At 37.0% G+C, this 24835-nt stretch overlaps 1 protein-coding gene across 9 annotated transcripts in view; it reads left to right on the top strand.

The window, feature by feature from the left end:
- HEPACAM2 (HEPACAM family member 2) overlaps window positions 1-24835 on the top strand; it is a 52881-nt gene that overhangs the window by 16234 nt on the left and 11812 nt on the right. For 8 of the 9 annotated variants that reach the window (XR_006384263.1, XM_044246038.1, XM_044246037.1 and 5 more), the window contains exons 3-7: window positions 1876-2160; window positions 12564-12860; window positions 24457-24582; window positions 24674-24698; window positions 24790-24827. Coding sequence is in view for 8 of the 9 variants with exons in the window: in XM_044246038.1 (XP_044101973.1) it covers window positions 1876-2160; window positions 12564-12860; window positions 24457-24582; window positions 24674-24698; window positions 24790-24827 (771 nt within the window). In the remaining variant the exon portion in view is untranslated. Of the gene's footprint in view, window positions 1-1875; window positions 2161-12563; window positions 12861-18396; window positions 18526-24456; window positions 24583-24673; window positions 24699-24789; window positions 24828-24835 lie in introns of those variants that run through there. The other variant, XM_044246036.1, reaches the window with a different exon arrangement.

Here is a 24835-nt window from a genome sequence, read left to right as displayed (position 1 = left end):
TTTTCCTTTTAAATCATAATAATGTAGGGACGCCTGGGTGGCGCAGTTGGTTGGACGACTGCCTCCGGCTCAGGGCGTGATCCTGGAGTCCCGGGATCGAGTCCCACATCAGGCTCCCAGCTCCATGGGGAGTCTGCTTCGCTCTCTGACCTTCTCCTCGCTCATGCTCTCTCTCACTGTCTCTCTCTCTCAAATAAATAAAATAAAATCTTTAAAAAAAAAATTAAAAAAAAATAAATCATAATAATGTAAACAAAAGCTATTCTACATACTTTATTCTTGCCAGGGACTCTAAAAGATTAAATTGAATGAACAAGTTGGTTGTACCCATCTTAAGAGAAACTGGAGGCTTCAGAACAACTTTGGTCCTCTGCAAATTATTTTAGTTTCCTTTCTTATTTTTCATTTTCTCCTATATTCTCTGGGCTGAAGGATTGGGTCTCTTCTTTCCCCAATGCACAGTTTTCCATGTAGGAAAACGAGTGCATGAGTCAAGAGGAATTTCCCTTCAGAGATGCATCAACCCCAATTTAAAACTTGATAGGAAATTGAAATCCAAATATCTGAGCCAATCATTTCTCACTTACCTATCATCTCACTCTCTCTGTGATGGTGCCTAGAAGGAGATTATTAAACGTATCTTCCCAAAATGCTGGAGAGAAACATTGCCAGATATAAAGCCCTTTTCATTTTGTCACTGACTGCTGTGTAACTCTAGTCAAGTCACTGTCCTTTATCAAACAGAAACAAGAACCTCAAAGATTAACAAAGTTTGCCGAAGTTATTTGTGGATACTTACATAATTCCAACCCTTACCTAACAATTTTATAGTTAAAACTCAGGGAGGAAATATTTACTCATTCTTGAAGATTTGTTCATTTGACAAATAGCATAATGTGTCAGATTCATGAGACAAAACTATTTTCCCATTACTTGAAGTTCCAACAGGAATTACTATTGGATTTGTCTTTTATATCTCTAATGGGATGTAATCACAATAACACATTTTATCCTGTTTTCGAATTGAATCAGTGTTGAAATGTAGGCTCTGGTTGGTAAAGTAACTAACATAATGTTGCAATTGCACAGCAATTAAAACATAAGTAGTTCACTTACATAAAAAGAAAAGTAAGCAGTGAAAATGTGATTCTCTAAAACTTTCCCTCAATATCCCACAAGTGTAATATATAAGAGTTTTATATTTTACAGACGGTGGATAAAAATTTAGGTTCACCTACCCTAAGCAGCCATTCTTGGGACATTAAGACAAATCAAGAAAGGAAAATGCCATGTAAACTTTGCCCATGAGAATATACCTTTATGGTGTGGGAAGAAGCACAATGAACAGGAAATAAGGAAGTTGGTGTTGTCTGAACTAACTGCATTATCTAATAGAGTAAAGGTTTTCATTAGAAAATCCTTGAAGGGGACACCTGGGTGGCTCAGTTGGTTAAGCCGCTGCCTACAGCTCGGGTCATGATCGGGGTCCTGGGATGGAGTCCTGATGCATCGGGCTCCTTGCTCAGCAGGGAGCCTGCTTCTCTCGCTGCCTCTGCCTGCCTCTCTGCCTGCTTGTGTGTACTCTCTCTCTCTGGCAAATAAATAAAATCTTTTAAAAAAAAAAAAGAAAAAGAAAAAGAAAATCCTTGAAGAGTACATTCCAGAATTTGGTTATCTCTGCTATAAATGATATTTTTATATTTTTATCATTTTGCATTTTCCATGAATTTTTCTTTATTTTCTTAACTGTCTACATCTACAAAAATATAAAATTTTAGAATCATTTCCCCAGGATTTGATATTTGAAAGACCACACAGACTTGTATTATAATTCTGTAGTGGCAAAAACCATTTCTTTCTTTTTTGATACTGCAGATCCTGTAACAAAACCATTGGTGCAGACCCAGCCTTCCTCTGGAGCTGTGGAGTATGTGGGGAACTTGACCCTGACATGCCTCGTGGAGGGGGGCACCCGGCTGGTTTACCAGTGGCTAAAAAATGAAAGGCCTGTCCACACCAGCTCCACCACCTCCTTTTCTCTGCAAAACAGTACCCTTCATATTGCTCCAGTGACCAAAGAAGATATTGGAAATTACAGTTGCCTGGTGAAGAATCCCGTCAGTGAAATGGAAAGTGACATCATTATGCCTACCATATACTGTAAGTTTTTAACAAATATATATTCATGATGTTTCTTCTGGGAAGTTTATTATTTTTCATAGGTCCCATGACCTATGAAGTATGTCTGTCATGAAATATAACTAGTAGTATGACCCTGTTTCTTGAAGATCAAGGTGAGATACTGGCTGTGAACCTTTCAGGATACATTTTCTGACTTGGTCCGTTGTGTGACCTTATATCCAGTGCAAGGTAGGAACCTCAATTTTAAGAAACAAAAGCCAATTCAGAAGACACTTATTTATTTACTCTAAGATCAAAGAATTGGTGATCATAAACTGAGAGAGGGGGTACTCTAGCTGACCACAGGGAGAAAGAATGTTCCTAGATTATGCATGGGTACTACATCCGAGGGCTGTCCTCTCTGCCCATTTTCTCAGCTCCATTTTTAGAGAAAACATAATTATTCTGCAGTAAGGTATTGAGGTTCCCAGAGGATCAGAAATTATTTCAGATCTCAATTTTCTTTCATTTTTTTTGTTGTTGTTGCTGTTATTGTCATTTAATCTTATACACAGAGTTAAGTTCATCAAACTCTTCACTTTGTCATGTTATCATCCTAGCCCAAGCAGGATCCCTCTTTCTATATCATATTATTTTTCCCAGTCCCCTCTACTTCATAGCAACACCTCTAATATGTTTAGTTTTGCAGTCTAATTTCGGCTTCACACAGGGTTTCTCAGGGTCCACATTAATGACATTTTGGGCTGGACAAATATTTGTTGTGAAGGCTGTCTTATGTATTATAGGATGTTTAATGGCATCCCTGGTCTCCCCCCCTTCAACTGTGACAACTAAAAATGTCTCTGGATATTGCTATATGTTCCCTGTTGTGAAGGTTGCAAAATCTCCCCTAGTTGAGAACCAATGACCTATCACATTGGGAAGTCTTCTCATCAGTTACTATGTAGCTTAAAGCATAGCCACAACAGCAGTGTAACAAAAAGAGTGAGGGATGGGGAAGGAAAACTTCTCAGCCCTGTGGCATGAGGATAGAGGTTCCAGATAGTTGAATCATTGGGCAGAATTAACTGTGTCTACTTACTGGTCACATATTATCTGTATAATAATACTAGGAGAGGCTCCAAAACCGAGTGTTTAGGTTATAGGAAGTAGATAAACCTAAGTAGGAGATGGTTTCTATCATTACCTATATGACCTTAAGAAATTCCTTGACCTTTCTGAGTCTCTTATGTAAAATGGAGATAGTCAAGACTACCTCACCACATTGCTGTGACTTGATAAGGTGTCTGAAAAATAGCCAATGACTGACACAAAGCAAACATTCAGTAAACAGAGGCTGTTTATATTATTGAATCTTTTTTCTTCAATACAGAATTGAGGGAGTCCTCTTCAGGAAGTTTTACTAACTTTTTGGAAAAAAGCATCAGCATATGTACAAAATGTCAGTTTTTCCAACCAGATAAAGCTCAGTAGTAAAACTGAGCTCCAGCATTGGGGCAGGAAGAGCAAATGCAGGGAGAGGAGTGAAATAGTGTGATTCAGGTATCCAGTGAGGTTTGCTTGACCAGCAAAATTAAGCCAAGAGAAATGGAATCACTGAATCTTCAAAGAGGAAGCTATCTTAGAGTTAAGCAGAAGTGAGAAAATGTACACAATAAAGTGTGTGAAATAGAATATCATAAATGCCACAGGGAAGTATACAAAGGACTGTAATGGCCAGGAATAAGAACTCTGGAGCCAGAGGCCTGGGTTCAAATCATAGATCTACTACCTTACTTCTTTGTGCCTCAGTTTCTTCATCCATATAATGGTGATAATACCTTTATAATACCAAATGAGACCTATTTCATAGAGTCACCGTGAGGATTAAATCTATTCCTACATGCAAATGGCTTAGAACAGCGACTGACCCATTGTAAGTACTCTACAACTATTAGCCATTATTATCACTATAATATTATGAGGTTCTGGAAATTCAGAGAAGGAATACTTCTGGCTAGAGAGAACTGTTATTGTAGAAAGTAAGATTTGAGATGAATCTTGAACAATGAGCATGATGACTGGGGCAAGTAACCATTTCAGGCAATGAGGACAGCAGGAACCCAAACCCAAAGCAGAGGTCAAAGTTTAGGCAAATGGTCCAGTTTAGTTAGCGCAAAGGATACAGCAAGGGGTATAGTAGACTAGATGGTGAGATAGGTATGTTTGAGTTAAATCATGGGGCGCTCAGAACCTCAGGCTTTATATGGTAAACAATGAGGAAAAATTATTTTTTAAACAAAGGTTCAAATAAAAAAAAGACTGGAGAATGGTTTGTAAGCTAAAACTTAGACATACCTATTCTAGGCTAAATCAAAAAATGTTTGTCAAGAGAACACATTTTCAAGATAGATCACAAACATCATACAATCATAGAAATGGTATATATAGGAAAGGAAAAAAAGGGAAGTAGGACATATTTTATTAAACCAATAATACAGAAAGGAAAATTCACCATTTTTGAACTATATACAATGATTAAACATATTTAAAAGCAATTTGAGAATTTTTTTTCTGAAAAGTATTATCCACATAGAAATAGAAAAAATATCATATACTGTATAAATCATTTTTGATGTAAGGGAACCAAAGAGGATTAACACCTAGTTCAACCTAGTCCAGAATTCGTTGTCTCAAAGATGAACCATTCCCTTCATGTTTAAACAGAAGAAATTGTATTAAAAATACCAAAGAAGGAGGAAATGACAGTTTTTCACCAAGAAATACCAAAACACCACACACTGCAAGCAACTTACTTGAGATTTGTTACAGTCATTAATTACATTGTGTTTAACAATGGCATTATTTTTATAGCAGAACTTTTAGCTATAGTTTTATATAGTTTTATATTCAGATGACATTGTGAAAATATTCTGTCTGCCTTAATGCATAGGCTGAGAAATAGATTCACAAAGTAAGTGTAAACTGTGCCTATCTGCATGACTAACATTGTATTGGAGTGAAAAATTCAGATTTGGTATGTTCTCTTTATAAGTGTAGTCATCTTCTTGACTGAATAAGTTTATCCTGATGTGAATTAACACTTCCATTCAACTGCAAGTAGCACAAGACCTAAGTATTGAAGTTATTTAAAGACAGTGAAAAAAAAAAAAATGTGAGCAGGCAAAGTGAGCCAAATCTAGGGCTATGTAGGTACATCTTTACGTTATTCTTTATTACTTGGTCTAAATGGTTTACATTCACATAGAAGGTACAAAATGCAAAACAAGATACTAAAGCAGCCAGATATCATCTACTGAATATTAATCCTAAAGAACCATCATTCAGTGTGGTGAGAGACAGCAGGAAGTGAGCTTGTGCTGAAACATTTCTTGTTAACTGATGTTCTTTTGTTTAAACCACATTAAATTCTAGTTAACATGTTATTTGGGGAGTGCAGTGGAGAGAAGAGTGGTTATGAGCCTGAGCTGAAAACTGAGACTGCCTGGGCTAACGCCTTGGTCTGCCATTAGCAGTATATGCAAGTGACCCCTTTTTTGTGCATCAGTGTCCTCACTCTCCTTATCTCCACTGTCCTTGATATAAGGCTAGTAATACCTGCCTCAAGTTGGGTGGGGATGGTTAGGTGAGATTTTATGAATAAAGAAATCAGTGAGTAGCACCTAGGAAGAGCCCAATGATCTTAGTTCTCCCCCCAGCCCTTTTTTCCTTTCTTTTTTTTTTTTTTTTTTTTCTTTTCCTGTGAGCCAAAACTATCCTGACATAATTGGGAACATGGCAGCAAGAAGTTATGGAAAGCCTGGGCTATTAAGAAGATGCCTGCAAAGAGAAAACTGAAAGAATACCTTGAGAAGAACATTTTCTTTCCCAAACATTACCAGTGGTTAACATTATTTTGTTTACATGAAAATATTTTCTTTACGTCAGTTTTTTTTTTTTTTAAACATCTGTCTTTCCATCTATTTGCCTATCTTTAAACTCTAGCCATAGATTTAAATGAACAATTCCTGGGGGAAATTCCATAAACAATTACAGGCACATGAAAATGTCATTTGCATCTTTAAATACCCTTTTATTTGGCTATATAGTTTATTTTAATCTGGAAAAGTGAGATTAAGACTTTTTTTTAAAGATTATCTATTTGAGAGGGAGAGCACATGAGCCAGGGGAGGGACAGAGAAGCAGATTCCCCATGGAGCATGGAGCCCAATGTGGGACTCATTCCCAGGACTCTGGGATCATGACCTGAGCCAAAGGCAGATGCTTAACCAACTGAGCCACCCAGGCACCCCCTTTTTTTTTCTTTTTGTTTTTTAGAGACAGAGAGGAAGTGTGCACATGTGTGTATGCACACACACCCACATACGCAAGAAGCAGGGAAGGGGAGGGGCAGAGAAAGGAAGAAAGAGAATCTTAAGCAGGCTCAGTGCCTAGTCCAGAGCCTGATGCAGGGCTCAGTGTCACAACCCTGAAATCATATGACCTGACCTGAAATCAAGAGCCAAACACTTAACTGACTGAGACACCCAGGCACCCCAGATCCTTTTTTAACATGTACAAGTTCATGCCCCAAGCTCATTATTGTCATAGAACGTGGTGATACACAGGATGTAAAGAATAAAAATGAGGGAAAAACCTAATCATGCCTATAAATATTATGCTTTAAAATCCAAAATCTTCTTTCTTATCCTGTATTATTTTAAAGAATGAAAACATCCCATCCAAATAAATTCAAACTTCACAGAATATGTCTTCTATTATGGACTAAACTTTTTTCCTTACATTCTTTCAGGCATAGTCTATGGAAATCTCACAGAGAAAGGTCAGTCATGAGTCAGACTAATGGTAGATAGTATGAAGAAGTACATTTGGAAAATTTACAAATGTAGATTGTAATTACTTGTAAAGATAAATTATCTAGATGGCTTAACAGTTATTACTCTTATTAAGTGGTAATTGTGAATATAGTATTATTAATTTGCTTTCTTGACAGTTTTCATATTCAAATGCAAAATTCTTCACTTAGTCAACATTCTCATCTTACTGACCTTCATTCATTCACTTATTCACTCATCCATTCATAGTTTGTTTAATTCAAAAATCAAACATCGTGGTCTGAATTGTGCTAAACAATTATTACTTATCACATAACATATAGAAACACAACCCAGACTCACTAACTTTCTTTCCAGAATCATTAATTTTTACATTTTTCTTTCTATTGCTATTTTAGCCCTGTCTTATCATTTGTTTTTATTTTTTGTTCAGTTTGGTCTATTTGGGGTACAATAAGTAAAGTATATAATGTGAGGATTTGTCATTTATCTTTTCTTTTGATGTAGCATCAACATTTTTGCGATCTTTATCATTCTATACAAACTGGGAATATACACCTTGGTTTATGTTCCCATCTCTCTTTCTTCACTTGGCTACACCCTCATCTTCCTTTATAGAATCATCTTTTCCAGAAATGTTCACCTGCCCCAACCTTGTCTCAGCTCTTCAGTGTGACTAAGAGGTTCGCCGTGCTCCCACAGCACCTTTTTTCCTGGTACTCACTGCACTGGAGTCTTTCTACTCATAGGCACTCCAGCCCAAAATAGGAGCTCTGTGTTGTTCATCTTTGTATCCCCAGGGCAATACTTGACACGGATTAAGAACTCGATACAGGTTTCTTGAACTTGACTAAAATGGAACAGATGATCTTTCTTCATATCCCTTTCAGATTCCAGTGTTACTTGATGATGTAAGTTTAAATTCCCACTGCAACAGCTTCTTAATTATATGCTTTGGCCTTTTGTTTTATTTTTTGTTTTTGTTTTTGTTTCTGATCTTTAGCAAAATTTCTCAATAACAATGTCATATTCCAATATTTCCCCCATGGAGGTCCGCATCATAATTTAGAACTTCAGCATGAATCAACAGCTCTGTTTTCTTAAGGCATTCTGTGACAGCTTCCTCCATGAAAGCAGGAATTATATTTTATTTTGGCAGGAAAAAGCATAACAGAATCTATCAAGACTGGCCGTGTATGTATGAGGTTATGATGTCATAACCTAGTAATGGACTTGTTTGGAATATAATGTCAAGTCAGTAATTCAGACAGATACCTACTTGTAGTCCATGAAATGTATATGCCTTCCAGCTCTGTTGTAAATAATAACCCAGTAACCACTGCATTTTGTGTGCAACATATGGCACTGCTGCAGGGAAGTACTTTAAGTGATAAAAATTAAAGAAAAAAAAAAAAGGTCATTCACAGTAAATACTTACCATCTGCTCCCAAGCAGGGTGGCAAGCAGCATCATGTTGGAAATTTCGGTACTGTTCCCACCCAGCCATAAATTGTTAAAGAGAACAGATGATATGTGATTTTACAAGTCACTTAGTAAACAGCCATTTCTGAGGCAAAGGGTTTATTCCTATTGGGAGTTCTCTGCCACAGGCAAGAAACTGAACCATAATCCAAAGTCAAAATAGAATTATCCTTCTGTTTTCATTTTCAATGTCAGAGGCCACACTGGTTGAATCACTCCAAATGTCTTCAATTGGATTGCCCATTCTCATGAATAATGTATACGGCTGCACCTCAAAGTAAAAGATGGTCAGGCTGAAGTGCTAAAAAGGAAATAATATCATAGTGTAGTAAGAATAAAACATTGTAAGCAGTGTAGAGAGAGAGAGAGAAAGAAAGAGCAAAGGAAGGAAGGAAGGACGGAAGGGAGGGAAGGGAGAGGAAGGAGATCTGTGTTTGTATGAGAGAGAGAAGTATAGAAGATTGAAAGATTATACACAAATGTGATTATTCATTCTTCGAATGGTAAAATTACAAATGAGTTTTCTTTCCATCTCTGTGATTCTCTGAATTTCCTGCAATAAACTTGGATTTCTTATATAATAAGATAAAGAATGTTACGTTTTAAGAAATCGTATCAGAAGCAAGGAATTTAAATGCTTCAAGGTGTTAGGCTCCAAAAACTAGGAGAAATGTTTGTATGGGGGCTGGGAAAGTTTGAGAGGTTTTGAAGTTAACTCTGAAGAACTATGATATACAGATATACCATGTAATTAAGACAGAGGAGAAAAGCTTACGCCAATCATGAAACCCAACAAATGGGGAAGTAGCAAAATCAAAATATGTGTACATATAAGGAAGATAAGCCAAGAATCCTTTCTTTAAAAGCATGTTTTATTTTAAACTAGAACAATATTATTAAATTAGATAATCAACCTTATTCACCAAATTTCACTGTAAGTGATTGTGGGTTTCCTTTACAAATTGAGCCCATTAGCCAAAATGAATGAATTACTACTTTTGACACTACTCCATTATGTTCCAGGGTCCTAAGGCAATTCCAATGGAGGAGTTCTCAAAAAAGTTTTGAGAAATGTCAGCACACTGAACATAATATTACTCATCTTTATGTGTGTCAAATTATCAAGCAATTTGTTTTTATAGTCAGATTCTGTAAACCCTGAAAGCCAGTGAAGACAGACTTAAACTGAATGGGTGTATTTTTATAACTACACTACACTTGTTTAATCAGTGCTCACAGAAAAGCCCTCTCAGACTTTAGTTTTTGTGCACAGACTTGGGTATCTTGTTCCAAACTTTAGTTGATTCCTCTTCTTGGTTTCCTACCATGTGAATCATAACCGGTACTTACCATTTGGTGGTCTTTGCTTCTTTAATGTTCTGCCAATGCTGACAACTTGAAGACCCTGCTGCTGCATGGGGCTTGGGAGAAGAGCCACAAGAATCATTTCTGTGATACTTGGATTCTTCCATAATGCCTAGGACAATACTTACGCACACAGTAACATCTCAGTATTTATTTTGGTGGAATGAGTGAAAACAACTCTTCATTCCCATTACATAAACTACCATTTGGTGGAATTCAGAATAAGAGGGTTCCACTTAGCCACAGTTCTGAAGGAGTGGTTTTCTCTAGAGATTGTATCATAGCCTGAAATGGGAGAGCCATATAAAGGCATTCTAGTATAGCTAGTAGAGTGTTGGAAAGGGCATTCATTTCTCTTCCTTTAATCTGCCATCTCCAGTTCCATCTCCAGTTCAAATTTGAAGATACTAATGTCTTTATTTGCCTTTTGAAATCAGGATCATCTCACATGTACATATTAACGTTAATCTATAGCTTCCCTGCAGATGTTTATGTCTTTAGGAAGCAAATATGTGTAAAGTTTGTTTTCCCTAGCTAAATATAATTTATTGTTTTGCATCTTTAGTTTCTGTTTTATCTTGGGAAATGTGTTTCCCCAACAGTACATTGGTCAGAAAATACTGACATCAAAGAGAACCACTCTGGGAATCTGAAAATTTAAGGTTGGCTTCCCAGTATCCAAAATAGCTTTAGCATGGTATCAGTCATCCAAAGGTATTTCAAAAGGAGAAGGAACTTTGGTGACCATTCATTTAGTCAACTTTTTTGTAGCAAAGGTGAGGAAAGTGAGACCTAAAAGTTTAAATGACTTCTGAAGAATACTTAACTAATTATTGACAAAATCAGGATTTAACATAGTGATAACTGATAATGACTACTGTGTAATCATTACATCATATTATTCCCTATAATGAGAGATAAGTAGTACTTCTTTTAAAAAAATCAGAACCTTTGAGATCAGGTTATTACTGAGCAAACCATCTATAGCCTTTTCCATGTTATTAATTCCTTGAGAGTAGGAACTGTGTCTTATGTATTTTTTCTCTTGTATTAAATATATTGTCTAATAGTATCTCTCAAATAACAATTTGTTGACTGATTACTTGATTAACTGAGTACAGAATTCATATATAATGATACAATTTTAACTTATTTTAGAGCTAATACTATAGTTACATAACAAGAAACTGTTCTGATATATATTTTGGGGGCAGTAATGTGAATGATCAAATGCATATATTTTAGAGTTCCAGCTCTGCTATTAAAAACTTTGGACCATGGGAAAATTAATTTTTAAATGTCACTTCCTACATCTTATAATGGGAATAATAACATCTACCTTATGTGGTTGCTTTAAAAATTAAATGCTGTTGTGTAAGTACTTAAAGTGCTTTCATATGGAGGATAGCCAATAGATGTTGGTGATGATCAGCTGAAAACTGAATACAATCTTATCTAAACCTTAAAGTTTTTAGAATATAAACCAGGATTTAGACTGAATAAGATAGACTTTATCTAGCTGGGAAATTTTTCCATCTCTGTCTTTATTTTCTGAAGAAAGCAATGGGAAATATGTCTTCGTCTACAGGCAATGTGGTGCCATACACATAGCAAAATGCCACAAGAAAATTGCAATAAGGAAAAACACCATGGGATATCCAGGATTAGTTTGCTGGTGATCAATGAATATTTGTTTTGGGGGGGTTCTGTTTTTTTTAAGATTTTATTTATTTATTGGACAGAGAGAAAGAGATCACAAGTAGGCAGAGCAGCAAGCAGAGAAAGAGGGGAAGCAGGCTCCCCGCTGAGCATACAGCCCGATGCCCTGAGCCAAAGGCAGAGGCTTAACCCACTGAGCCACCCAGGTGTCCCAATCAATATATATTTGTTAATGATAATGAGGAAGTATTTTTTCCAAAGAGGACTCCAAGCTTGGTTTGCAGGGAAAAATTTTTTTTAATTCTTTAATTGCTAATATGTCATGAAAATATGGGACACTTCTCTATCTGTCTGCACAAATCTGTGCTCCATGTGAAACTGTATTTTGTAAATATTTGCATGACCTCCCTTAGAACTAAAAAGAAAAACAGATAATACTCAAAGTATGGTTGTTAATGAGAAAATAATGGCCACAATCTATTTCTAATATGCTTTCAAGTACAATTATGGTTTCAGAAAGATGGTACTTGTCTAGCACAATTACAGATTTATCAATACATTAATTACTCAAAAGCTTAGCATACCTGCTGGAGGGGAAGGGGTGGAGGGATGGGGTAACTTGGTGATGGACATTGGGGAGGGTGTGTGTTGTAATGAGCACTAGTATTATATAAGACTGATGAATCACAACAAATAATACATTATATGTTGATTAACTGAATGTAAATTTTTTTAAAAGTGATGATAAAATCTTAGCTTAATTGAAAAAAAAAATCTTAGCACACGGTTATGATGGTAGTGTCTTTAATATTACATACTAAGTTTCAGATAAATTCAGTCACATCTCAAATAATTTCAGATAAGTTCAGTCACATCTCAAATAATTTCCATTGTCATGGATATCAGAATAACACATTTTTAGGTCCTCATGATTTATTGGGAATCTAAATGAGTACCTATTTGCCCAAGTTTAACTTGAGACTTTCATGGAAAGTAAAATGCTGCTGAGCTCTCCCAAACTCTATAACTATGTTGTGATTATTTATGCCATCCCTTTATTTCTTTTTTTAATCAATGCAGATGGACCTTATGGACTTCGAGTTAATTCTGACAAAGGGCTAAAAGTAGGGGAAGTGTTCACTGTTGACATTGGAGAGGCCATCTTATTTTATTGTTCTGCTGATTCTTATCCCCCCAATACCTATTCCTGGATCCGGAGGACTGACAATACAACATATGTCATTAAGCACGGGCCTCACTTGGAAGTTGCATCTGAGAAGGTAACCCAGAAGACAACTGACTATATGTGCTGTGCTTACAACAATGTAACTGGACGGCGAGATGAAGCTCATTTCACAGTCATCATCACTTCTATAGGTAAGAGTGACATAAAAGGCAAGGATCCCAAGGAAACACAAATTCAAGCTGGCCTTGCCATAGCCCTATTTTATACCTGTGTGGAAGAGAAAAAACTACTATGGATTGCTGATAAACTCTGAGAAACTCTCTTTCCTGAGTTAACGAATCCATGGCTTCTATGAGTCAAAGAAAGAAAACCCAAAATAGAATGGAGAGAGAATGCAATTGCTAACTCTGAGGGACTATGAAGAAAAAGAGAATTCAGTAAATGACTTAAATATGAACTTGCTTTCCTGATTTTAAAATCAGGAATAGAAGAGAAGCAGGCTACTCATTTAACCTGGTTTCTATCTGCTATTGTGTTAGCTCAGGTGACTAAATCTCCATGACTTGGAAATCTGGTTTTCCTACTAATTTGACTCCTCTTCTCACTGTCTTTCATGGGCCTCCCTTCCTCTTTCGTCATTTTAAACTCCTGAAATATGGAAATTCTCAAAAGGAGTCTCAACACCTTGGAAACTGTAACATTTTCTAAGTCTGTGATGTTTGACATTCTCTAGAAATCATCTGATTTTTCAGAAAGCTCATCAACCCACAACAAGTTAAGTGTCACTATCTAAAAATGTATGTCCACCAAATTCCCTTCCTTTTGAGCCTTCTCTTTTCTCTCTGTAGTATAATTTTATTTTTCTATATGATTTCATTCACACCCATGGTTTCATGTAACACTGGTGCATCCCAAATCTGTATCTTTAAAACTCTAAAACTATATACCCTGTTGCCTTCTGGGTGTCTCTAATTTGAAATGCCAGAAGCAGCATATAAGTCAAGCATATCAAAAGTGAACCATCTTCTTTCCCTCAAAATTACAATTCTTTCTGTATTCCATATTTAGGTGAATGGCCTCACTATCTACCAACCTGAACCAGATAGCTAAATGCCACTCCAGACCCCTTTCTCTTGCTTATTGCCCTGTCCAACATCCAGTCACCAAGTTTATCCATTCTCCTTCCTTTCTACCTCTCAAACCCATTTCTTCTCTCCTTCTTTTTTAAATTTCTTCTCCTCTTCCTATCCCTTCCCCTCTCCCTGTTCTCCTCTTCATCCCCCTCTTCCACCTTGTCCTCATCCTCCACCTTTTTCTCCTTTTTCTGCTTTCTCTACACTACTACTTCTACTGCTAGTATCAAGCTCTTCCTGGACTCAGCCTTGCATACAAAGACCAGTCCGTATCCACCTGGAGAATAACTGAGAGCAGGTTTAGAGTGGTGGCTAGGGTGCCTATTAGTGGTGTAGGGGCAAATGTGCAAAAAGTACCACCCATCAATACTTTCCCCATTGATATCTTCTCTTTCTCTGTCTTTATAGCCCTAGTGCCTAGATCGGGGCCCATAATATAGAGAGAGTTAATATGTTTTATTGAATAAGTGAAGTAAGAATAAGTGAAGTAAGAATCCTTGTAATTCTTAGGCTTAATTTTTTAATATGTGGCCCCTGGGCCTTATGCATCAAAATCACCTGGGGAGATCTAATAATGTATTTTTTTTTAAGATTTTATTTATTTATTTGAGAGAGAGATAGTGAGAGAGAACATGAGGGAGGAGAAGGTCAGAGAGAGAAGCAGACTCCCCGTGGAGCTGGGAGCCCGATGCGGGACTCGATCCCGGGACTCCAGGATCATGACCCGAGCCGAAGGCAGTCGTCCAACCAACTGAGCCACCCAGGCGTCCCTCTAATAATGTATTTTTGTTAAGATACCTCAGACCTATTGGGTCAGGATCTTGAAGGCAGGATCTAGGAGTCTGAATATTTAACAGGCATAAGTGTGATAATTACATGTTTAAAGTGGTTTTTTGTTTTGTTTTGCTCCTCTCTAGTCTTTTGAACCTATTAAAAAGCCACCAAGAATTTTAAGAACCTATTAAAAAGCCACCAAGAATTGTAAGAATATAACAAACTACAAATTGACAAAGACATATGTTGAGAGTATTCATGTTTGTGAAATCATCTGACTATATTGGAATTTATATAATGGAACAATGAGGTTTTGGAGTTTTTTTATATGAAGAAAATACCACACTCTTTAGAAAATGCTATTCAAGCGTGGCTGGGTGACTCAGTTGGTAAAGTGTCTTCCTTCACCTCAGGTCACAGTCCCAGGGTCCTGGGATTGAGCCCTGTGTTGCACTCTCTGCAAATCAGGGAGTCTGCTTCTCCTTCTCCCTCTGTGCCCCAGTCGTGCTCAGTCTCTCTTTTTCTCTCTCTCAAATAAATAAAACTTTAAGAAAAAAAACCTGCTATCCAACAGAACTTTTTTCAATGAAGGAAATATTTGATATCTGCACTAGCCAATATGGTAGCCACTGCCTTCATCTGGCTTTTGAGCATTTAAATTTAGCTATGCAACTGAGGGACTGAATTTATTTTATTAATTTTAATTTAAATTAAATAGCCACGTGTGTCTGATAGCAACCATATTGGACAATGCATCTCTGAAATTTTTACCTGAATTCTGTCATTTGGGCAGTAGATACTATATTACTCTTATTGTTCAGGGTGCTATAAATCAGACACTCATTTATTCATTATTTAGCGTGTCTTATGGGCCATCTACTGGGGTAAGCATTGAGAATGCCAATTGAAAAAAAATCCCTGCTAACAAAATGATCACAACCTACTATGAGTAGCAGGCATGTCAAAGGTGCATCCTTTGCTTTCTATTTTAATAAATTTTTAATAGGTTTAACCAGCTTTTTACTTCAGCAGCTAACCAAACCATAATTTTAAAGTAAGCCATAATTAAGCATATAAAATAATTTCATAGCAATCTGGTTGTCATGTTAGACTTGTTCCTCATGCTCATTGCTAATGAAGACATGGCTACAATATGTACTTGAATATCACATTGAAACCTTTCACACTGCCTGAACTTTCCCCATTAATATTTAACCAAAGCTTTTTTCATAATATCAGAAGCCCCCAATATTTGATTAAGATCTTATTACCAAAGCCCAAAGACAGCTACAGTCTTTATATCAAATAATTGCCTTTTACAAAATATAAAAAAAAACCTGTTTGACCTGTACAGAGACCAGGTATTTGTTATTATGGTAAATAAGAAGAGCAGGTGCTTATTTTTCAGAGGGATTCAGAGTTGTCAACACTAGTGACCTCTTTGTGGTTTTTAGAGCTATTTTTCAACCCCCATATGTCCACAGAACTTTAACTAAAACAGCAGGAAATGGCAAAGTAAATGAGTAGTATGTCTTAAGTATATGATTTCTTAAAAGTTTTCCAAATTAATGAATCTCTGCAATAGAGATTAAGTGTACAATAACCTATGGTGAAAAAATGAACATCACCAACTGAGCACTGACTGACCATCCACTCTGATAAGCGAGCAATCTATATTAAGATCAGTGAAAAATAAATAAATAAATAAAAATAAAAAATAAAAAAATTTTTTAAAAAAGATCAGTGGAAATGGGGGGCGCCTGGGTGGCTCAGTGGGTTAAGCCTCCGCCTTCAGCTCAGGTCATGGTCCCAAGTCCTGGGATTGAGCCCCGTGTCATTGGGCTCCCTGTTCAGCAGAGTCTGTCCTCCCTCTGCCTCTCCACCCCACACGCTCTCTCTTTCTCAAATAAATAAATGAAATCTTTAAAAAAAATTGGTAGAGAATTTGAAATAATTTTGAGGGATAAATACCTGTCTTTAAGAAATTTTCAGAACCAAGTTGTGTTTGATGTAACCAGAGTCCAGTAGTAAGAAATAGAGGAGCTTCTTTGTTTTTACTAAGGCAAATGATATGGCCAACCAAAAAGTCTCAGCAATGAGCTGTAGAGGACAACAAAGGAGCCAGAGATGACTCCAAGACCACAAATATGGAAAGAAAATAAGATCAGGATATAATCAAGTTTTATTAGGTACCTGTGGTTGGGAGAGAAAGCTAGAGAAGATGATGACTGTCTCCAGTATCTAGGTAGGACTCAACCAGATGGTGCCTTCCACCTCATGGGTTATGATTCACAACTAATTTGAAATATTAATTGGCCTTTCTATCTCAGTGGAGATACACCAAAGAAAACAGGGATAATGGGCAAGGTCACACAGCTAGTAAGTGATAAAATAATATCTGAATTCACATCCCTTGCTTTAATCACTATATAAACTGCCTCCTTTGACATTCTTGATTGAGAATATCAACAAGACTATGGTCTTTCTAAAAGATAGATCACATATATAGGATAGTGTGTATTTTTTCACCCCCTTAACTAATTTTGTGCTGGATACAAAGAGATACTCTCGTTTATCCATGACATGTGTATGCTTTCATATTAATGGGAAATTATGAAACCTGTAACTAAAAATCATATCTAGAATATAAGTTTCAAGGAAAAACTAGCAATTCAGATAATCAATTGCCACTTGTATTTTGAAAAAAAATCAATGATTTTATTTTTTTCATTAAGGACTTCCTTGAAAGCAGGTGTCCATGCTTTAAATTTTAGTGGGGTCCAGATCACTACTATAACATGCCATATATAGAAAATGAAAATATTTATGATCAGAATTCAAGTGTTCACATTTAATGAAGACATTCAAATATATAAATTATGGAGTTCCCAAGAGCCACATGGCTGTGGTTTGAGATTTAGATATAATAGAAATGTCTTGAATTTGCACATGATCCTGAGAAATCTATCATTTTTATATTTATTTCTATTGTACATCTTCTCATATAGAAGACAAAAATAAAATGACCCAAAGCAGGAAAATGAATTGACTATTTCTTCTATTTAGAAATTTCTCCTATTTAAGGTCTTAAGGAGCTATATTTCATTTTGGACCACTGGAGAAAATGGCTGAGAAAAACCTACAGCCGTGACATCCACACCCTAAGACCTTAGGTGACATCCCCATGAGCACCTAGCACAGAATAACTGTGTCTGTCTTGTGGGGCCTTGGAGGAGTATAGAAATAGCACACCCCCAGTATGGTGCTTTCATCTCCACAGGGACATGAACCAGCTACCATAATCAGCAAACAGATTGAATGGTAGAGATCTCAGAACTCCACTCTGATCTAGGAATAGATGTGCAGACTGGTAGCATATGGCTGTCCTGTTCTGGGTGCAGTCTCTCAAACAGCAGGGCTGTGATACCATGGATACCACACCTCCTGCCCATATTTGCACTTAATATGTTATTTCATTTTATTTGTTTGCCTAAGGAGGGGGCAAATAGCATTTGCACTAGGGCTTTGGTAAATGAGTCAGTCATATTTAAATAATGAAGAGAATGGCATGCTATGAGCTAAACAGTAGAAAACTGTCTGAAAGAAAGAACGGGACTCCTGCCGGTGTCCAGAACTGCATTAAGAATTCCTATACATTCTCCGTAGCAATAGGATCAGAATTTCCCTGCTGCCATATTTTTAAGTTGGAGTCTGGAAGTCCATCTCTCCAAAATACACTTGCCTAGAGCTGAGACTGAAGCAGCTGTGCCCTTGATTTGATCCTTGACTATTTGGCATTTTTTTTTTTATTTTGTGAAAGGGTGCAAATTTCATGTTCTGAGACAGAGAATCAATGTTGAGAGGAGAGACTCAGAATGCTCTAGAGAAGAAGTGGGCCTAAGAGGGAAGATCATTTGTTCTTAGAAAAAAGATTACCCCTATTCCTCATTCTCCAGGAAAAGGATGCTTGGCTTTTGCCATAAACAAGGTATGGGGGTACAGACACTGGTCACTGCAGGGTGGTTCTCTGATGTAGGGCTAACAGGGGCCAAGAGGAAAAGAGACAAGAAAGCAATGAGGAAGGAGTCTTGAAGAGATAAGGAAGTAGGGGTGCCTGGCTGGCTCAGTCAGTGGAAGATGCAACTCTTGATCTCAGGGTATGGCTTTGAGTCCCATGTTGGGTATGGAGACTACTTAAAAATAATTAATTAGTTAATTAATTAGAGAGATAAGGAAGTAATCGTAAAAGGAATAAGCAAGATCCTCTGTAGGACAGAATGTGCAAATTCAATCGTTTTAGGAAACACAAATCAAAAGGAACAAAAGTTGGGGTACTTGGGTAGCTAGTTGTTAAGCATCTGCACTCAGATCCATTCATGATCCCAGGGTCCTGGGACTCCCTACTCAGTGGGAAGCCTGCTTCTTTCTCTGCCATTCCCCCTGCTTGTGTTCCCTGTCTTGCTGTTTCTTTCTCTGTCAAATAAATAAATAAAATCTTTTAAAAGTTGGGGGGGGGCGCAAAAAGTTAAAAATGGAGGAGAGGCAAGAAGATGTCTTATTAAAATGGAAGATGTCCAATCATTGCATGGCAAACCAATAGCTGAGCTTCAGAATCACAGAAGTGCCTGGCAAAGAGCTGATGTATGCAGGAGTGTAACTTCACCATTAGAATGAGAAGTACTTGGAAGTGATAATTATTAGCATATTTTCAGGCTTAAGGGGGAAAACGAATGAGACTATACCAAAATGCTTTTCTGTAGTTTTTCTCATCATAAAGTACATAGCAGAAACTTGGCAAGAATAAACTAGCACTGGATAATTTTTTCTTTTTTTTTTAAGATTTTATTTATTTATTTGTCAGAGAAAGAGCAAGTGAGCACAGGCAGACAGAGTGGCAGAGAGAGAAACAGGCTCCCTGCCGAGCAAGGAGCATCCTGGGATCATGACCTGAGCCGAAGGCAGCTGCTTAACTAACTGAGCCACCCAGGCATCCCATCACTGGATACTTTTTTGAGGAGTTAGGAATTTTAGTGAAGGCACTCTAACTATCAGCAAGTGAAAGAGCTAAAACACACCAAGTGTGGTATCAGAGAAGGTTAGAGGTAAAACTGGATATATAGGAGCCTACCTGTATTACAAAACCATTCTCTTGACCATGAGTTAACAGGAAAAAATTGAACTTGCAGTAGGAAAAAAACTATGTTCTATCTTAGTTTTATGACTTCCTGACAGATACTTTCGTTTCTCTGAGACTTATTTCTTTGTCTGTACCTAGTAAATGTTACTTTAATTTTTTTTAATTATTTACATTATTACTGATATGCTACATCTGTAGCAAATAAGTGGGAAACAAATGTACATTTTGTTTTATATACATATAATGCTTATACATTTAAGTATGCATATCTGAAAATTGGCTAGTTTTGATTTTAATATTGGATATTTATTTGCTAAAAGTGGTGTCCAAATCATATACTATATCTTAAATTATGCCATTCTGGTATTTAGTATTTCTTCTTTATTGCATTGCTTTTCTATCTCTAGTGGTGTTTCAAGAGAGTATTCTCTTTGCCTTTATTTTATTGACAACCACACCAGAGTATGGGTCCTTCTGAATTTTATTTTAGAAGTAAAATAGATTAGCTTTTGTTGGGTTTCCAAAATTCTAACTCTAGGACAGTAGAGAATGTGGAAATCAGTCACACAAAGAACAATAACCCATCTGGGGATGTTAAATCTGAAGAAGAGAATTCTCAGGGGAGATATGAGAGTTTCAATAAACAACTGAGAAGGCATCGTGCAGAAAAAGATTTTATTTATTTGTTGTAATTTCAGTTGGTAGAACTGAGTAGATTTGGGCTTAGTGAGTGGAAAGACTTCTGTTTCTTACATAATGATCAGGTGGAAGTGGTAGAAAGAACATAGAATTATAGTCAAACATTATTGAGTTCAACTTTGTATCCTGAAGTCTTAGCTTTCTCATCTTTAATATGGAACTTACTTTTGTATTGTGGAAGGCAGAGGAAGTGGCAAGCAGTAAAAGTATTAATTTTGATTAATTTTTTTTAATCCTCGAAGTCTAAGAGACAGAGAAAAATGTACAACTAATGAGTAGTTAGAGAAGAAAAGAGGAATAAAATGAAATCCCGATTAATCAGAATTAAAACAAGAGAGATAAAAGTAGAGGAAATATAGAAAACATGATGATTGTCGACTAAATCAAATTTATTAGTAATTCCATTAAATGCTAATGTACTAAATATCCCAACCAAAAGACAAATATTATCAAATTGGATTAAAAAAATACTATTTGATGCAAAAAAAAACCAATTTGATTCTTACAAGATATATATCTTATATGTAAGGATACTGAAAGATTGAAAATAAAAGGATGAACAGATAAACTATACAAATAGCCAAAAGAAAGCTGATATAGCTCTACTAGTATTAGGCAAACTAGATAAGAATTAGACACATTTTTGTTTTTGTTTTTGTTTTAAGATTTTTTTTATTTATTTGACAGACAGAGATCACAAGTAGGTAGAGAGGCAGGTGGGGAGAGAGACAGAGAGGGAGGAAGCAGGCTCCCTGCTGAGCAGAGAGCCCGATGTGGGGCTCGATCCCAGGACCCTGAGATCATGACCTGAGCCAAAGGCAGGGGCTTTAACCCACTGAGCCACCCAGGCGCCCCAGACACATTTTTTAAGATAAGAAGTATTACTTCATGTAAAATTCTCTGGCTGCCTCAAATTCTAGAATGTTAGAGAAGAAAGAGAACTTAAAGGCCTCTCACTCTAACCTCCTCATTTCACTAGTGTGAGAAATCAAGGCCGTCAGAGTCAAATGGCTCACCCAGTGATGCCCAGCTCTTTAGAAAGAACAAACCCTTCAAGTAGTAGTGGAGTATCTGAAGAAAGGCTTAAACCTCACAAAGAGATCACCCAAATGCAAAAGTAGTTCAAGCTAAAAGGTCAGCTTTCCAACAGTGGATAAATTTTTAACAAAGAAAAGAAGGAAAAATAATCTTTCTAATAAGTTTTTTGATATTCTAGTGGAGATCTAGAACCCAAAATCACCATTCTCATTCATTTTAAACCAATTTGCGCTGCATTTATTTCTTCCATCCAAAGTTTGAGTTTAATTTAAGATGTGTTTAAAAGCAATAAATGTGGGGTGCCTGGGTGGCTTAGTGGGTTAAGCCTCTGCCTTAGGCTCAGGTCATGATCTCAGGGTCCTGGGATCGAGCCCCACATTGGGCTCTCTGCTAAGTGGGGAGCCTGCTTCCCCTTCTCTCTCTGCCTACTTGTGATCTCTGCTCAGTGGGGAGCCTGCTTCCCCTTCTCTCTCTGCCTACTTGTGATCTCTTTCTCTGTCAAATAAATAAGTAAAATCTTAAAAAGAGGGGGGGAAAAAAGCAATAAATACTGCACCAGTATGGTCATCCCACAGAAAGGACATTTTAAGAATACAGTTCTCTGGGGGTGCCTGGAGTTCAGTGGGTTAAAGTCTCTGCCTTTGTCTCAGGTCATGATCTCAGGGTCCTGGGATCAAGACCTGCACTGGGCTCTCTGCTCAGCGGGGAACTTGCTTCTCTGCCTCTCTGCCTACTTGCAATCTCTGTCAAATAAATAAATAAAATCTTAAAAAAAAAAAAAAAAAAGAATACAGTTCTCTGAATATGTATCAGAAATTTATAAACTTCCCATCAGAGATAGTAAAGATTTTTGATAATGCAAAAACAACCTTGCTTAACTCTTAAGGACTTAAGGGGAATATGTGAACAGCATTGTATGAGAAGATTAGAAGAGGTAATATGATTCCCATGACTTTTTAATTGTAATTTGTCATGTCTGATCTATATTATATTATGTGAAGATTCTGGGAAGATTAAAAGATGGAAGTGTTCTAGATAGCCATGAGACTATGTATACAGCCACAGTAAAAGAAGGGAAATACTAAGGTTTTTTTCCCTATCTTTGCTGCTAGAGACCTCAGCAGAGCTTTTATTGGGGAAGACAACACAGTACCACCTGGATATTTATTTCAGAGCTGGGTGGACACCAAGTTCTTCACTGTACCCAGGTTTATCCAGGCTTTTTTCACCACTCCAAGATGGAAGAAATATCCCATGATATTCACTCCCACGTAAAGCTGGACTGGGACAGGCAACTTCCCCAATTCATTTCCAAATGAATACCTGATTCACATGATTTATGGAAGACATCTATTACTCACAGTAGCTGCAGGTCACAACTACTGTCCACTGTATAGATTAACTCTGTGACTAAATATATAGTCTAAAAGAGGTGTTAACGTAGCCATTTGTTGGTTTTAAATAGCATCAAAGGGGGGCACTGGGTGGCTTAGTCAGTTAAGCAACTGCCTTCAGTTTAGGCTTAGGTCCTGATCCCAGGGTCCCTGCTCAGCCTGGAGCCTACTTCTCCCTCTCTCTCTCTGCCCCTCCCACGGACTTGTGCACTGTCTCTCTTGCTTGCTCTCTCTCTCTCTCTCAAATAAATAAATAAAATCTTCTAAAGAAAAAAAAAAATAACATCAAAGGGAGGCAGCACGAAGTGTCGAGAGCCTGGGCCACATGTGGCCTCTGCCCACTTATTAGCTGAGTGACCTTGGGCAAGGCTCAGCTTCCTCGTCTGTAAGATGATAATAATACTTCCTTATTGATTGCTGCAAACGTTCAATGGGTTATATATATCATACACTCTTAGAACAGAGTTTGATATATTATAAGCACTAGGCAGATGTTAGCTATTACCCCATATTTTATATAGTTCACAGGGCTGCCACTGGCCCTGACCCCACCTGACCCCCATTGCCCCTTGACCGCCCACCAGCAGGCCACCTTCCATCTTCTGAGACTTGGACTTTCTGTCAGAGGGATTCCTGGGCCCCTGAGGGCCTCTCTGGCATATCATCAGCCCTGTCTGCCCAGCTGAACTTCCTCCCCTGGAGGACTGGGCTTCCCCTTGTTATTTGTGGATCTTGGGCCTTCAAGTGGCAGTGGCAGGGCTGCTGTGGGGGGCTCCCCACACCCCCGGGAGACCTGGTTCAGAAAGGTCTGCACAGCAAAGAGCAGTTTGTTTTTGTTTTTGTTTTTTGTTTTTGTTTTTAGTACTTGACTTGCTTTATGGATTATTAAACTAACAAAACTGAAAAATTATATAGGAATATTATAGGAATTCTAATAAAATATATAAGTAAAATATATAGGAATATTAAAAGGAATGACTTATAAAGCAAGTGAATTCTAGTTACAATGTGGGACTTCAAATATTTTATTGACAATCACACATATTCTATTTTAGGAATTAAAATTTCTTTATTGGTCAAAAATTAGTGGAGTGTATTTGAAGTAAACACCTCCCCTCTGGTACTTTAATAACATACTACCTGCCTGGAAATTCCATGTACCTGAATTATACTGAATGAGTGAGGTGGAAGGAAAGAGAACAACTCAACAACTGGGGATATTTTATACAATGAGATCAAACAGATGTAAGTTAATGGCAGTGAACACTGTTGGAAAGTAAGACATAAGCTATTTGCTGCCTCTAGTACAACACATTAGTATTATCCCGGGTAGCTTACCACATTCCCAACCACAAATATCCTTAGAGAGTTTGGGCCATTGTGGTCAAATGGCTGTTTTTTCTAATAAGTGCATTCCTTCTGCTTGGACTTTCTCATTCTCACTTGCTAACACCCTGTCTCTCTCTCTCTCTCTGTCTCCACACACACAAAAGAAATAATATATAATATATAAGTCCAGTAATGTCCCCAGATAAAGCATAAACAAATCAAACTCTATAGTAATTTATTATTGATCTTTAATAAAAATATTAAAATATGTCTTTTTATTTAGGACTGGAGAAGCTTGCACAAAAAGGGAAATCATTGTCTCCCTTAGCAAGTATAACTGGAATATCACTCTTTTTGATTATATCCATGTGTCTTCTCTTCCTGTGGAAAAAATATCAACCCTACAAAGGTGGGTTAAAATTAGAAAGGAAATTTACAAATTGTTTTATATGTGTACTAAAAAGTACCTTATTATGTTGTTTTTTTTCTTTTGGTTTTAGTTATAAAACAGAAGCTAGAAGGCAGGTAATGCATATGTTTCTACAAAAATAATTTTTTCCTGAATGTTTTTTCCTCAATTATTTTCACTGACAGAAATGCCCATTTGTCTTTTCAGGCCAGAAACAGAATACAGGAAAGCTCAAACATTTTCAGGTAATGGC

The sequence above is a fragment of the Neovison vison genome, chromosome 4, assembly GCF_020171115.1.
Source record: "Neovison vison isolate M4711 chromosome 4, ASM_NN_V1, whole genome shotgun sequence".
Lineage (NCBI taxonomy): Eukaryota > Metazoa > Chordata > Mammalia > Carnivora > Mustelidae > Neogale > Neogale vison.
This window is presented reverse-complemented; position numbering and strand designations above follow the sequence as displayed.